Below are 17,285 nucleotides of genomic sequence, written 5' to 3'. Positions count from 1 at the left end.
AAATCACAGTCTATCATTAAATGATATCTCTTTTTCACTGGTTTGGACATAAATTCTGCTGCAGATTTACACTTGTGCCTTGCACACATTTTAAAGGCAGAAAACTTAACTCCATAGTTTTACCACAATACTTAAGTTCTGTGTCCATCCATTTATAGGTGCACTTTGCTTGTTGCTGTTTTTACAGATATGTCAGGAATGATATGTATTACCTCAGCACTGTTCAGGACTTCTGTAATTCCAGAACACTTGGGAGCCTAATGACTTACCTTGATATTTAATTAGCAAATCTTGCGGTACCAGCTGTGCATGTGAAGTTATTCCTAGAATTATTTGTAACTGGAATATCATAGGTACTAAACGAAAGGATTTTTGTCTCCAAGTTTTCAAAGTGTAGACATGGAAATCTGTATTTACACTGAACATTTTGTCTATGCAGTGTTTGAGAACCAGAACAGTAGAGCTTCCCAGCAAATAATGTAGCTTAATCTGGTTGAACACTGTGTCACTCATGCCCTAGAGCTGGTAGAAATCACAATAAGCATGCAGGTTGCCAGTTTGGCCTACTCAGTTGTGTTAACAACATTTTCCAGAAGAGGGTTGTTTGTCTTTTTTTTCTAACATCCAAATTCTTATTGGCTGGTTTTCCATGTTATATTGAAGGGCAAGGCAAGCAGTACTTCAAGAGTAACCTAAAGGTCTCCTAAAGCTAATAACCTTCACAACCTGCCCAAAAAATTGCATTTTGATTTCAACTGCTGCAAAAATTAACCCCAAATGAATGAAGTTTTGGGTTGGATTACTACTAAATGTAGTATTTTAGGTTTTCTTCAAGGAACCAGAAGTCTCAAATAACTTTTTACACTACAAGGGAAATCCATATTTTTTGGTGACGATTTCAGGTAATTTGATTTTAATTTTAAATATTTTAACTTTTTTAAAGTTTTGAAATGAAAAATGTCAAATCAACCCCAGAAGATTACATATTTTTCTGCAAGATTACAGTTTTGTTTAAAACAAAACACTCATCTTTTAAAACGGTGAGATTAGTGTAAGATTTTCTTGTTGCTATTTCTGTCTGGAAATCTATGATTAAATATTAAGTCATCATCATTCTGAAAGCAGAAGTTTCTGAAGCAAATAGTTACACTAGACAACATGCAAAAGATGATTTTAGATGGCCATTAGTGTTTGATTTAATTTGTGAAGTAACAAGTCACTTGAATGACAGATGGTGAACCACATTACTTCTTAATCATTCAGATTTGCAGCTGTTTCTCATAAATACCAAAAAATATCTAAAATTTGCTGTATCATTTTTCTCTCAGGTAAGGGTGTATCAATCTGCATTCCACTGTTGTGAATGGTAATATACTAATAAAAGTATGTTTAAGGGGAGACACAAGATGGGTTTTAATGTGTAAAATGCTTTTTCCTGGAAAAAAAAAAAAGGTGAATTTCTCCAGTAAAAAGGGATATTTAAAAAAAGTCGAAGTTAAGTTGTCATTCTTTTGAATATTCATACAGTACAATGCACTCACTGACATATTTCCTAAGGAAAAGTTAAGTGAGACGTTGCAAGTCTGTGTAGCTTAAAATTGTTTGAAACACAGGGCAATTAGAGTTCAAATTGAAGTTAAATGCACAAGTTATGAGAGAAATCAAAAATCCCCAGCCTGTTCTCATTTAGTCATCTAAGAATGACTATGTAGTGGCAGAAATGGAGGAAAAAAGTAATAAGAGGAAGCTAAAAAGGAGGGAGATTATTCCCAATTTCCTTTTCTCTTTCAGAGACTGGCATACACACTGTTCAAGGCCATACCTTGCAGTTTATGGCTGCAGTTCTTGTCTGCAACACTGATCTTTCCAGTATTGTTTCATTTCTTGGTTATATCAATAACTATGAACAGAAAGTGACGTCAAGGTCTATAAACCCAGGGCACCTTGAATTTATTTGGTATAAATCCTGAATAACAAGTGCCATTAAACCATTAAACTCAGGGCATAGGGAAAATAAGTGAAACAGGCTAAGTAGGAATTTGCCACAAAAACCTGGTTGTCTTTTCCCAGTACATTGTGATGTTTCACTAAAAAGCCTCCAGTGACACTTTTCAGTTTTGACTGCAGAGTATAAAAGAGAGCTTCAGTGTTGGGGTTGTTTTTTGGCTACTTAAACTTTGACTCTGAAAAAAAAAAAGTCCTTTTTAATAAGCCTATTGTGCTTTACTTTCTTGAGATATTACCATTTTTCAGTTACCTTCCTCTCTCTTCTATGTCGCATAGAATTCATTAATAAGGGTTTGCTTCTTGTGCATTAGGAAACATTTGTAAAGCAAGCAAAGAAGGAAATTACTGAATTCACTTGACTGGCTTCAAGTGTAGCTGTTCCTGCCACCATTTCACTATGAAGCTTTCCAAAATGTGAATTGCAGTGAAAATCATCAACTTGTGTCCCAGTGGCACCATTTTCTCCTGGTGTTCTGTTCAATCTACCTTTGTGGGCAGCATAGCTGGAGGAAAGAGGTTTTTTTTCTGTTCCAGGCAGTACTTTTGTTAAAATGAATTGTACTGAGTCTCTCAGTTGTGCAACCTTTATGCAAGTCTTGAGGCTAGATTTGTAATATGATGGAAAATCAGAGTATTTTTTTTATGTATTGATTTTTATCAACACGTTCTGCTGCCTGTGTCTAAGAAAAACTATGTCTAGAAAAAAAGCATTATTTTATGTGCTTTATAGCCTTGTCCATTCCTTTAAATCTTTCCTGTCCAAGTAAAGAAACATTCTTTCATTAATTATTGGTATGTAGTGAGTAATAACATATTTAAAAGAGCGAAACAGATGGAATTGGAGTTTGCAGGTTTGCCTTTGCAGTGAAACATTAGAAGCAGTGAAAGTGAAAAGGAACTAACAGATTCTGCTACACTCTGAAAAAGCAGAAAATACATTTTTTTTCTGTTCCCATTTTTATTTTGAATGAAGAATAGCTAGGAAAAGGGTCCGATTTAGACGAAGCATTGAGAGCAGCTCTTGAAAGATCAGGAATAAAATGCACTTTTCTGAGAGACTCAGTTGCTACTTGAGGAACACAGCAATTCACATTCCAAGGCATTGATTTGTCATCAATACCTTAGACTTGGCCTACTCAATTGTTTCCTTTCAGTCTTTTCTCCAGATCCTTACTGCCTTTCTGAGTCATCTTTGGTAGTGTTGCTTCTACAGGGTCAGTAATTTATCTTCTGATTTCATTTGCACTGATATCGCACAGTACAACTTCATTAGTTTCAAAACTTTTACTCTTAGGTGTTATGCATATGTAACTAAGAACTAAATAATTTAAGAACTCATGCAGTATAATAATGTCTTCATTAACCCACTCATGGATACTATTTGTTCATGAATACAACTTAAACATAGTTCACATCTTATGTCTGGAAATCATAACGTTCCTCTTTCTGCTCTGTGCGCTTTCGGGAGAAGTAAAATACCAAACTAAAATTACAGAAGGTGTTTCTGCTGACATGTTAGAATGCAATCAGTAAACCCACTTCCCAGTCCTGGGCACATACATGGCACTTGTGCACTAAGCACCAGAGAGAAGGGAACACCAGTATGTCTTTGCTTCTCCACAGTGCTTATTTGGAGTAAATTATCTATCTTTTGCAAGAAGGTTGGGATGCAAATATGACTCTACTGGCATTAGTACAGAGATAGGACTGATTTCCGTGATACCAAGGGCTTTGACAAGTTCAGGGATTTTCTGTTCTCTTTTAGCCCATAGAAAGGACGTATTCTTAACAGCTGAAGGAGATGCACATCAGGGAGGAGAAAAATTGGAGAACTTGAAAGTCTTTCAGCCAGGTAAGTTACTTGTCAACTCCAATTCTCAAAATAATTTTATTCTTTTGACTTATGCTTTTCATCTGTTTTTCTCAATTGTTGAAATAAAGAAACTGCTTTTCATATCAGTTTGCATAATCCCTAATTGCAGACAGAATTCACAATCACTTGTTATTTAAACTGGAAAGTTAAAAAAAGATACTGTGTTCTAGTATGAAATAGCTTTGAATCAGATTGCTATCTTACAGGTGCTAAATTGTGGGGTCCCCCCCAAATCAAAGCAATTCTGACATTTTTTATGAATGACCTGAGCCACTATAGTTTTTAAATTATGTTTTCCCAAAGTTGCATAGAACACGGGTTGGCCGTGACTGAGATTCTCTCAACATGTCAAGAAATATCTGTTCTGTTGCAGAAAATTGGTAATTTTTTTCTCAGAGTTTTATTTTCCTTGAGAATACATGATTTTTACAAGCATCTGATAGGAAGTGAAGAGGAAAGATTTCAGTAAGTCTTATGTTACTTTATCTTAAAAAAAAGTATCTCAATTCCTCACAAGAGATTGTTGGATATTAGGGAATATGCTGATGTCTGCTGCTCAGACTAAGAGCTTTTTTCTGGAAGTCAGACAGCAAGTAAAAGAAGGTGGCTTTGTATCATTGGCTTGGTCTTCAGAATTAAGTATCATAAACTTCTAATGTTCTTTAAAAGTTAACTCTGAGTGGCTGCTTTGGGATTGGCGTTACTGGACGTGGTTTTCCATCTGAGATCTAGGTCTGAAAAAAAAAAAAAAAGTGGGCTCCTAATAATGGGATCTGTTTTCCTGAACCTAAAATCAGATGGGTACCTTTGGTTATCTTTCAAATAGGATCACAGGCTCTTATTTCGTACAGAAAGACTACAGTATTTTTGGATTGTTTTATTTCCAGCTTATTCACCCAGGAGAATTAAATGATTTATACAATTAGAAACCATTTGAATGTTTACTATATCTCTCTATAGTTTTGGCAGAAGAACATCATAGGAAGGAATGAAGATTATTTAATAAATGGTTTGAAAAACCTCTTTCTTCTCTTCTGTGTTGATAGGAATAAAACTATGAATTATTCCTAGAATGTACTTGTTTAAAATGCATGTCAAAATTCTGCTGGAAAAAGCACAGTTAAGCAGTTTTTTACTGCCATTGTAATTATGCATTTGCAACAGTAGTAGTATCTTCTTTTTCAAAGGTTAAAGAAAAAGTATTTTTTACCACCTAAGGAAAAAAAAAAGCAAAAAAAATATAGTATTTTCCCCCAGAATATTTTCATTTGAATTGAGTTCAAAGGAAACTGTTAATGTCGGTGGTGTTGAGGTTTATATTTTGCATTTGATGTGCCTAGTTTATTATTGTTATTCCACAAATGACAAAGGTTATGAATTTATTAGGAGAAGGAGACTGGTATTCACATACAGAATATTTTGGAAATATTTGGTCAATAAAAGGTATATGATCTGGTCAATTGTAGCTAAAAAGTATCAGGAGTGTCATTGTCCAGGCAGCATCTGCTATTTCTTCTTTTTTTGCAAACACTTTAGCATTGCTTCTGGTATTAAAGTATCCACATGACTTGGCCATAATGGTCAACACACTGGTTGTTACTGCAGTGGTTTGATACTCCTGTGGAATAAGGTAGAATCTGCCCCATGCCAGGGTGGATGAAACTGTTTCTAGGAATCCTGCTCTAAAACCTGGGGAAATCAGGAACTATTTCTATTCATCCCAGAAAATGAGTAATGAAATAAAGGTGCTTTGAATAGGTTATTTACAATGTTGCAGTATAGAAAGTTCTAAAGTATTAAGCACTTGAGTTAAAGGAATAAATTTGTTAGGTGAAGGTATTGATAGACATAATACAGACAATCCTCTGTGTGTCAGTGATAATTTTCATCTGCTTCTGAGAAAAGTACATTTGGAATATTGTAGGTTCTCTGTAGTTCAGCTCCAGTCACCATCTGTGGTGTCTCTGGATGTTTCACCTAGTTTCCTCTTTGTAAGTTTATGCAGTAGTAGATGTTTAATGAGGTTTCTCACACTAAGTCTTAAGGCAGTAGTCACATAGACTTCTTCTATAACTCAGGAAATAAACCTGTGCTGAAGCTATGTTTTGTTTTTACCTGTAATGAATGTAAAAATCTATAAGTGCAATACTAGAACTGCAGTTCTGTTCTGCTGAATATGTAGGTCTTGGCTCTGCAGTGCTCCACAATGACTGATCTGCATCAGCTTTCCTGGGGTTTTCATCGCACAGGTGCTGGGCACTATTCCAGAAAGCTCAACAGACTCAAAACTCATGCTAAAATTAATTTGTTCGTGACTTCCCTACAGGGACTCAATGAGGAAGGGACTTCTTATGTGATCTCTCTTATCTGTGTATGTGTGTATATTTATTTATTTATGCACCCATAGACACACAGGGCTATTCATTTGGTCAGAATTTAGGATATGCAATGGGATAACTTTGACTGCTGATAGATGAGACAACAAAAGATCTTTTGAAGTTTACAAAGTTTATTTGTATGCTGGAGAAAAAATTTGCATGCAACTTAAAAAAACATACTTTGTCCTGAATGTGGGATTTTAAGGTTATTTGTATGGAGGACCAGGTCCCAAACTTGTTCTACACAGAGAAAGTGAAGTCTGCTTAAAAAGAAAAAACAACTTCATGGTTTTAAACATGTAGATCATAATATCCATGCTGAACATGTAAATTTTGAAAAAGAGACATTTGGTTTTCATTTGTCTTTCTGGTAGGTATCTTGTTTTTATTATTTTAACGTGTGTAGTTCAATTCAGCAATGCATTTGAAAACACACCAAGTTCACTAATATTGGAATGAAACGTTGAAATTTTTGGTCTGTTAATCCAGTGTTACTTCCATTCTTAAAAATATGAGGCATTACTAAGCAGAAATTTTTGCCCTATGACTATGCCTAGACTTAATATTTGATGTAAATTTTATGCCATAAGGGGTCAGAAATATAGAAATACCAAGGAGAAACATCACAGAAATTCTAAGTGCCCAGTTCTGAGCCTCATCATTGACCATGTAGAACCAATTTCTTAAATCTACCCCTGACTTGGTGTTTCTGCCAGCTATTGAATAAAAAAGTTTTAACTGGAAAACTTTCATCAGTCTGTCAGTAAATACTTAAACTGTCAAGGTTTATGCACAGTATAAAGCCATTTTTAGAATTTACTGTATTTTTACTCCCCTGTGGTTGCTACTTGAAGCATGGACAATAAATGTGATGTGTTCACAGTTCGTAGCTGAGTTTTAGGAAAACTTGGGACAGTGAGTGGAAGATTCCACTGTTGTTGAGTATGCTGTGGCTATTTGGTAGATAGAGACAGAGCAGGGCAGCTTCCAGTAATTTTGTTAGATTTCACTGTGTTAATCCTGTTCAGGAAATGATCAGGAGGTCTGACTTCACTTTTACTTCAATAGGAAAACTTGTTCAAAATGTGGGAAAATTATTATAAAGAGTACAAATTCATGGGGGAAAAATCCTAAAGAAGAGAACAGATGAACCCTGGTTTTTGTGGTTTTTTTCCCCCCTAAAATTCTAAGCCGATAAAATAGATCTTTAAAAAAATATTTTGTATTTAACATACAATGATAACAATCCCCCATTATCTCATGTCCCAGTCTTTTCTGAAGCAACTTCTATGCATGGGAAAAATAAGACTATGAAATTAAAATTATGATACACAACATTAAAAATTACTTTACCTATTCTCTATATTTTCAGTAGGTTTCCGGTCTATATATTTGGTAATGGAAAGGATTATCAGAACTTTCTAAAACCTAAAACTTTTCTCAGTTTATTTGTTATGCTTCCTTGTCCATCCGGAAAAAACCTTTCTGTGTGTATGTGCTTAAGAAGGGGGTCATACATTGTAATGAATGTGTTGTTTGTGCAAGAATTTAATTACTGGTAAATAAAAATGTCCAAATAAGACTTTCCTGTCAATACTTCATATTCTTGATGAGGTTTTTAATAACTGTGGGAATGTATTACTGATCAAAATTGGAAAAGATATCTTCTTCTGCTACTATTTTCAGCAGGCAGATATTCATATGATATTCTGACCCTCATTACCCTTTTGAAGCTTTAGTTAAGCTTATGGGAAAATAAGGTTAAAAAATCCCCAACCTATTCTGCAAACTTTTAGCTGTAATGGCAATTACTTGCAAATACTGACTTTGACTGTTGAGTCAGTACCAATCTGGTGAGTCTGGCAGGGTGTGGGACAACTGCTCAAAATGTCAGTGAAACACTAACATTTGCAGTCTGGTCCAATAACCTACTTCATGGCCAGTGCTGACTCATACACGTGGAGCCACAGGGAAGACCAGCAGGCAGGATACCCATCAGTGCCTCGTAGAAAGCATGCTAAAAACCATGCCACGTCCCCTTGTGTAACTGCATCTACAGTGTTATAAAACCAGCTTTAGGCTTGGGTAACAGTTTGTGAAGTCAGGCTCTAGCTTTACCAGGGTTTGCATGTGCCATATTAGCAAAGCTATTTCATACTTCCCATAAATTGTGAGAGTTAAGGATATCACAGTGAGATGTACCCTGAAGCAGAATCAGAGGACATCTGTCTTTAGTTATTAATTTTTGTAAGTAATTTTACCTGTTGCATTTCACTGTTGAGCACAATTTGGGAAATGCTTTGCACTGGAAAGGTGGTGGAGAGAATTTTTTTTTTGTTAGAAAGTATTAAATACTAATAATATTAGTATTTAATTATTATATTATTACTATAATAATAATATAAATATTAAATCCCTCCAAACCAGGATATATTCTCTAAATGTCAGCCTTGAGATCAGCATCAGTTAATGTACTGAGGAGTTTAGTACAGCAAAAGTAGAGCATGCCAAATAAGTTTGGTGAAGAGACACTTCTGAGCAGCTTTGCTGCTGCCGAAGTGAGGCAGAGGAAGAACGTGGATGTTGAAGAACTGCAGAAGCAGAAATGCAACTTCACAGTGCTGGTCATATACTTCATATGGTACCAGAAGTGATTGTGTCTCTAAGTGGGGTCGTGGCAGTGGCAGATATCACAGAGTAGATAGAAACTGCTGGATTGGTACTGTGCTAGTTTTGAGGATCATTTTACACTGTTCTTTCATAGGTAGGATCATACTCAGAAAATTTCTGAGAGTTGCTGAATTAAGGACTAATAAGATTTTCTGCTGTGAGTTGTGGAATGAGCTGTTGTGAACAAATGAGGGGGAGACATAAGTTATTGATTCATTACAGCACAACCAGGTCATCAGTTTAATGGAATGAAAAAGGAGATATTAGGATGTTCCGAATGAGGCATTCTCAGCAGGGAAGTGTTATTACTCCTGTCCAGGACAACAGTGGCAGTACATTGCTGGCATTCCTTGTCTGGTTTTGGTCATTTGTTGAATGTAGATGTTGGTATATAAAAGAAGGCCACAGACAATTGTTTCATTTATGTAACAAATGTAAATAAAGGCTGAGAGAGGAAATAGATATAGGAACATCTGTAGAGGTGGCACCTTTGAGGGATACTAGGTAATGAATTAAGCTAACTGAAAATAATGGCTTAAATAGAGCTATCTGTAAAGAAATTTTGCCTGGAAACTGGAACTCTAGGATTGGTGAGATTTTTTAGAACACTTTCCATTAGATATAGTGAACTAGAAGGCAAAATGGTTTAAAGATGGAGGTTTAAGATGATATCAGATGAATTCTGTTAGGACTGTCTGTAGTGACAGAACCCGAGGCTGGTTCCTGTCCTGTTTTCATTTAACATTTTAATATTGAAAGAGATAAACTGACACTCAAGGAATAAGCAGAGAAAGTATTGGACAGAGTTCAACATCTTACAGCATCTGGCAAACAAGGGATGAGTTTGCTTTCCAAAGAGCCTTTAAAAGCATCTGAGAATCCCTTCTTCCTGGGTTCTTTTTAAATTTACTTTAAGCAAGATATGTGTCAAATGTCAAATGCAACCACAGATAAAACCGATATTTAAAACTTGTTGTGTCTCATTGATATGAAAGTCTTCAAAAGGATTCAATTTCTAGAATAGTTTCCTGAAGTTTAAGATACTATGCAAGTATAATCTCAGAGGAGACTGACTAATAAGTATAAAATCATAAAGTCAGACTAATCACTTCAGCAACTTTTAGTTCAATACCTTGTATTTCATGTAGAGGAAAGACATTGTATGAGCATAAAAAGCTACCACTTTGCATGGTATTTTTGTCACACCTTCAGCTGCCTAAGGAATTATCAATGGACATTTCCATGTAAGGACTGGAATTCTTAAACAGCATCTCTGTTTCTTTAGGTTGTTGATTGACAACAAAGCAGTGGAGTGTACAGAACTGGTGATAGCTGGGTTAAACTGTCCTTAAATCTGATATTGTTTAGTCTTTTTGCTTTTTGAATGCTTGCTGCATTAATGAGTGGCTGCACTGAAGTACACCTGTGGTTTTCAATCACAATAAAGCTTTGGCCTACAAGGTGTTTACAATGCATCATCATTTTGAATAAATGATAATTAAACCATATCTGTGTGAAATTTTAGATTGTCAAGCAATATAGCCACCCACACAATACGATATAAGCCATAGGGCTATGTCTGTTAGGACACCACCTGTTCTTAACAGAGTGTTTAATTCTCCAGCCTCTGTTGTTTCTCTTCTAGTATTTATTTATTCTATCCTGCATTTTATTTTCATTGTCAATCTCTACAAAGTCAAAGAGTAGACCCACTTGCAGATGACGATTACTGATGGACCAAAAAATTATAATGGCACCTATTTTTGGCAGGAGTTTATAATATTCATAGCAAATGGAGTTTCCTCCCCTCATTACCCCACGATAGAATGAGTAGGTTGTTTCACTTATCACTCCCAGAAATGTAAAATCAGCCAAAGGGAAGAGGTGCCTTCTCAGGGGAAGTGCAGGTGCCCCTTTGTGCATGTTTCCATTGTCCTGGAGTGGGCACATTCTCAGTAGAGAAGCAAAGTGCTTCTATACCACTATGACAGTTTTTTCTGTCCATGATGCAAGAGCACAAATAAATCTACAAGGTGGAAACACTCATGGCCCATGAGTAAATAAATGGTGGGAAAGGCACAATGGCAATGTAAGTCTCTTCCACAATCTGCTGTTGCATGGCCAGTTTGGATGAGCTGTAATCCAGGTGCCTTCCCCCTGCATACAGTGTGTTCTAGGATTTGGTCCTCTTTGCATGCCTAACATGGAGAAGTGAATATTTTGACATATGGACAGGTTTGGTAGATCATTACCTGAGGAAAGGCCACAAATTTCTGTGTTGGTTACTGTCTGACTTTTAAAAACCATTCTCAGATGATGATTCAGTATAGATGAGGTCATGAGCTATGAAGATTTTGCTATCCCTTAAAATCTGTAGTAGAAATCTTTGTAGAGAAGTGGATTGCAGCTGGTGTTTTTAATGGAATTGAGGATAATCAAGTTGTATTGACTTTCTGCTATACTAAACTTTGAGCCCTTATGCCATTTTGAAAATGGAATATAACATATCACTTATGGGAGATTGGAATGCTGGTCCTCATGCTGGGAAAGGCTAGGACAAGATGGATTGCTTAAATAACCAGAAGGATATTAAACTTTCCATGCCTTTATGCAGTCCCCTGAGGTAGCAATTATTTTCCAACCTTGAAGTCTGAACAATTGTCTAGGATAAAATTGCAGTTTCAATGGGTGTGGGAAGTCACATGCAAGATAAACACTTGGACCCAGGGATTCAAAACATTTTGTTTCATTAGGCTAAAGGCAAACTTTCACATAAGGTTTCATGAATGGGGCAATATCTAAGTAGCTTGTCTGTCTAGACTTAGTGGTTGATTGTTAAGAATAAGAATCTTTGATTTCAGAAGTACTTATTGCTTATCATGTGACGTGAGTTCATAGTGTAATGTTCTCATCACCTACTTACGATGAGTAAGCTTTATATTTTGACCAAATCTGTGTCAGCCAATAATTAATTCAGTATTCCAAGAGTTTTGATGCTGCACTGTAATGTTTTGGGCTTTGTCTCTCTTCCTTTTTTTTTTTTTCTTTTCCCTTTTTAAATTTTATTATTTTCTTTTTTTCTTTATATTTTCTTTTTCTTTTTTATTTTTTCATTCTGACCTTGTCGACTAGCTTTTAGTGCCAGCAAAAGTATCATTACTTCTAATGAGCACTTTTCTTAGTTGGTACAATGTAGTATAAAAATACATATTAATGTGTTTTCATGTCATTGATTCATATGTGGTAAAAAATAAAATAAGGAAACAGCAGGAAAAACAGATGATTTCTGAAAAAGGCAAAGCACTAGTTCTGTTATCGGAAGAAGAGTAAGTTATGTCTTTATTTGGATTCCAGTCTGTTAGTTCCTCTCCATGAATAACCAATTATGATCCATCTTTCCAAATACCAGTTATTTCATAAATCCTGCGGGAGAGCACAGCAGTGTAGCTAAAGTGCCATTATGGAGCTCTGCCAATAAAGTCACTGATGCAGTTATAATATACCTGCACATATTTTAATTCTCTTGTGGCAGATGTGGAAGGTATGCATTCCTGTACTCTCACATTTAAAATCCTTTAATTAAGGATGCTACACCTTGTTTCTTGCATATATTTAGAATTCTAAAGAGATGCTGTTTTTAAAGTATTCCAGGGATTTAATTGGGCCCTTTATATCATATAGTAAGAGCTAGATTTCCCTTCAGAGACCTCTAGTTTTTATGTCATGATTATTTTACTCAGTCATTGTGATAACTGATGCTGAATTCTGGGATGTCCTGGTTCTCCAAGTTAGCTTTTAATAATTTTCTTTTCACACTTGCTTTTGCAAATTGTGTGAAAGAGATTCCTTGGTTTTCTTTACAATCAGAACCTGGTCACCATCCACTGGGTATATGCTTCCTTTTTTTTCAGTGTCTGAAAGGGCAACATTGGTGATAGCAGAGTTAATTGACCAGTGACATTTTTTTCTGCTTACGTTCTGCCGGAAAGGTAATTTCATAACTTTGAAAAAGCACTTTTGGGTAAGTGAGAACACGCATGACAAAGACTGTAATGATAATATTGAACTTTTTGGGTAATGTCAAAGAGTGCGAAGAGTGAAATGCTGATTTTTAAGTTCTTTCAGCATTTGTGAAAATTAGTCCGATAATTTTGCCTTGGGCCAAATATGCAAAGCATTCTGCTTAGTTTTCCATGATTATTTTTCATGATTTTCTCTCTGTTTGCACTGCAAATAATCCTTGAGCTGTTACAAGGCAATAGTAGTGCTAATACTGCATTCTGGTAACTCAAGAGAGGTTAGCATTTTTCCCTCTTAAAAAAGCTATGTTAAACCAAAAATAAATAATGACTTTTGGTTCCACAGGAGATATTATATGCCATAAAGTTGTCTAAACATATCTAATATTCTGACAACTGAAACTTCTGAAAACTCTACACTTTCATGAGTCTGAAGATGTACGATGGAGAAAATCCTAACCTTCCTTTTCTTATATTGTCTGCTATAACAAATTTTGTGTAGTATGGCGTGGAAAAAAATCCACCTCCATATTTCTGGCAGTGTCCTGAAAGAAATGGAAACATCAGTGTCCTCCAGAATTTGCAGAAGATCTCCTGTTGTCTCAGGACTCAATATGCCCCACTCTGCTATTGCTACAGCCAGGTAGCACATACCACAGTTCAGACACATTCCAAGCATCAGAAAGCAAACTGAAACAACTGAGCAACTGAAAATGTGCTCATCATTGTGAGCTAGAAGCCCATCCTTGGGTATCTTCTTTTCAAATCCAAAAGGTTAAATATGTTTTAGTATTTAAAAAAAAAAAAGTCAGAAGTAAAAAGCAGAAGGCTGCCTTATTAAATAAGAAAAGCTAGGTTAAGAAAAAGAACGTTGTAAGAGAAGAACCTTAATGGCACTGGAGCACTATCAAAACTGGAGATAGTCAAATACTCAGATCATAGGCAACCAAGCCTAGCTAGATTAGGCAATACTTACAGTGAAAGACATTAAAGAAAAGAACTGGGAAAATTAGCTTGTATTTCCCACAAAAAGTTACTGATTAAAAATCTGAATTATTCATTATAAACAGGCTGATCAGTGCTTGTCTCAAATATACATGGGCCTAATCTCTTGAGAATTACAGCAAGACTCACTTTTGTTTCAGTTGGATAAAAATCTGACCTAAGAGGAGCTAATGGTTTATCAGCCCATTGTTCAAAACTCAGTATTTTAACTCTGTGAAAGGCTAAACAACTTAGTTTCCACATGGCAGACACTATATGCTGCTACATGGAGATTAAGAAGTTAAAACCCAAATGCTACCTTTATTTAGTGACAAACAGCAAAGTTACAAAAAAAGTTACAAAAAGAGCTAGTGAACATAGAAGACAACTTCTTGAATTTAATCACATTTTGTGTTGAAGCAGATCTCTAGTTACTGCTGTTTCAAATATTTGGTATTTCTGAAGGAACATACTGTGATACTTAGCAACACAATTGCAGATGATTTTATCAGCATTAACTTAGTGGGATTTATCAGAACAGTACCTTTCTCTTAGCTTTGAGCTGCTCGTGATATTTGTTGGATGTGTCACCTGGTATTTCTCCTCCCCAGAGGGTAATTCCCACCATGGAATAAGTGACTCCCATGACAAGCAGCGGAAAGCAGTAGACCAGCACAATCACAATGATGTGATACCTGCAATGAAAAAGTATTAAGGTGATAAGTGCTTTCGAAGGAGCTATACCAATGGAATGGGCTGCTAGAAGTCAAGAGTGCTACATTTTGCACAGAGCATGTTTTATATTGACTGGCTGGTCCTTGGTGTTTTCACTGTCATTTTGAAAGTCTGGAACTGCACTGCAAATTTATTTACACTTTAATGCAAGTGCGTTATGGGGTGTCTGATGCTGAACCTGCATTAGCATATGTTAAGAATGACTCTATAGTTATCATGACTAATGACTGCTGAGTAAGGTATATTTGTCCATAACTATCTGATTTAACTGTTGCACAGCCTAGTATCATGAGGGCAAGCTAGGCATTTGGAGCTCTAGGACCATAAATGAAAGAGGAAAATTAGGATTTTAATGGTATATTGATACAAAGGCCCTGATAAGTGCCCTGTTACCTGCTATCCTTCATATGGCACTTCTGTTACACATAGGCAGTGCAGGTCTGTAGCCTATGTGCAATATAGTCATCACTGCTGATGGGAGCACTGGGATAACAAACATAATTTCTTTTGCCCCCTGTTAGTTCCTTGTTAAATGCCAACTTCAGATAAAAGCCCAGTGAATGACCAGTGAAGAATACCCAGCTGTCACTGAGAGTGACCTTACTGCCCTAAAGAGAAATGTCTGTGTATGGCTCCTAAAGTGATAAAAATTATATATGACCAGGGCCTCTTTCACCTGCCTCAAGGAGAGTAAAAGGTCAAATTTGATTCTAGATAGTTACAGATAGTTACTTTCAGCCTTGAACACAATATTCATCTTAAATGTCAGTGAAGACATTAAAGGACAGGTGGCTAGGTAGGCACTTATTCCTAATCCAGTCAGAGGGACAAACAGGATATATTGAATTTAATTGACTGGTATTCTCACTTTCAGAAGCTGGAACCAATTATACGTTATCCAGTTTTCTCTTTTGGACTGATATCTGACATAAGTAATAGTGTAACAGAAAGAAGTGGGAAAATTCAGACCTCTCATGAAGAGACCTTGAAAAAAGAAACTTGTTTGGGGGCTTCTCATTCTCTAATATTACCTGAAATGAGATTGTAGTGAGATGGGTGTTGGTCTCTTCTCCCTGGTAACAAGAGAGGAAATGGCCAAAAGTTGTGCCAGGGGAAGTTTAGATTGGATATTGGGGAAAATTTCTTCATGGAAAGGGTTGTCAAGCATTAGAACGGGCTGCCCAGAGGAGCGATTGATTCACTGTCCTTGGATGTATTTAAAAGATGTGCAGATGTGGCACTTAGGGACATGGTCTAGTGGTAGCCTTGGTAGCGTAAGGTTAGTGGTTGGACTCGATGGTCTTAGAGGTCTTTTCCAATCTGAATGGTTGTAAGGAGAGAATAGAAATATTTTTTTCCTGGTTAGGATAAAAAGGAATCTTGCTTGGAATTATGTTCCCATTTCTGACCATCTCTATCTGTATCAAAGTAGCCATCTTCAGTGGAACAATGATGCTGGATATGCAGCATGGGGTGGAGCACCCTCGTAAAAGTGGATGAGAAAAAATGTATTCCACTTATCATTTCTAATGCTCTGTTTTCCTTGCTTAGATAACTGGCTTTACATTTCTCAGTGACCAACACTGCTGGTTAGTCTGCATATAGAGTATCTGAATGATCTGAATGATCTGAATACAGATTTTGCCAAGCCAATTGTAAATCTAGACACCACCGTGCACAAGTTTAGAAGAACAAAAGCTTACGTAAAATGCTGTTTTGGACCACCTGGCCATGCTACATAGCAAAGAGTTCTCCCAGGCATCACCTTGGTTATGGAGTACAGGCACTGTGGAAAGGCCAGCAGGAAAGCCAAAATCCATATGCTCCCAATGACCACCTTGGTAGCAGTTGCAGAGAGCCTAGGTTTCAGGGGATCAATAATGGCCATGTATCTATAAAAAAAGCAAAAACCTCTGTGTAAGAAATCTTCAGAGATTCATAAGTATTTAGAATGAGCCAAAGCTTAGGATTAAAGTGAAGGATAAAAGCAGAGATATTTGTCTTCCTGGAGTTCTGATTGCATTGTGGTCTTTGGGTGGTTCAGCTCCAATGAAGACAGTGCTGGAAGGAGAAGAAGGTTCATTGAATATTATTTTGCGGCCATGGGACACCCAGTTAATCATATGTATATCAGTAGAGCAATTATTTTGCAAAGGGATATATCCTAATTGTTACAGTACACACGTAGGTTCTTGGCACACTTGCCCAAGATTTTTAGGTACAGACATTAGCCACAAGACAATAACAATAATATTTGTAAGATAGTGATCCTGATAAGAATTGGTACAAAAATCTTCTGCATCCATGTTTTCCTGCAATGGCAGGTGATTCTTGATATCTTGATTTCATTCAAGATATTCCTACTTTTTGGAAATTTTTATACTTGAGAGATGGGTAATTATGGAAAAGGTTTTTTTTTAGCAAAGGTAACTCTGTTTATAGTTAACTATAAAATATGCAATAAATTCAGCATCCATACCTAGAATTTCAAGTTTATATATTTTTCATGTTTTTTACTGCACTTAGATATTTTTCTCCACAGGATATTTAGTTATCGTCTCCTTTACGTGCCTTTTTTTTTTTTTTTTTTTTTTTTTTTTTTTTTTTTTTTTTTTTTTT

The 17,285-nt window shown here is 36.1% G+C and overlaps 1 protein-coding gene across 1 annotated transcript in view; it reads right to left on the bottom strand.

Moving 5' to 3' along the window:
- The window catches only part of TACR3 (tachykinin receptor 3), a 35,809-nt gene that overhangs the window by 5,428 nt on the left and 13,096 nt on the right, over positions 1-17,285 (bottom strand). Inside the window, exons 2-3 of the mRNA XM_027907150.1 lie at positions 16,370-16,558; positions 14,476-14,626 (exon numbers count right to left, since the gene is read on the bottom strand). Coding sequence (XP_027762951.1) covers positions 14,476-14,626; positions 16,370-16,558 — 340 coding nt within the window. The remainder of the gene's footprint in view (positions 1-14,475; positions 14,627-16,369; positions 16,559-17,285) is intronic.

This window comes from Empidonax traillii, unplaced genomic scaffold, assembly GCF_003031625.1.
Source record: "Empidonax traillii isolate 1590-97213 ecotype Southwest subspecies unplaced genomic scaffold, ASM303162v1 scaffold1412:size141878, whole genome shotgun sequence".
NCBI lineage: Eukaryota > Metazoa > Chordata > Aves > Passeriformes > Tyrannidae > Empidonax > Empidonax traillii.
The sequence above is the reverse complement of the archived record's forward strand: the minus strand, read 5'-3'. Positions and strand labels throughout refer to the sequence as shown.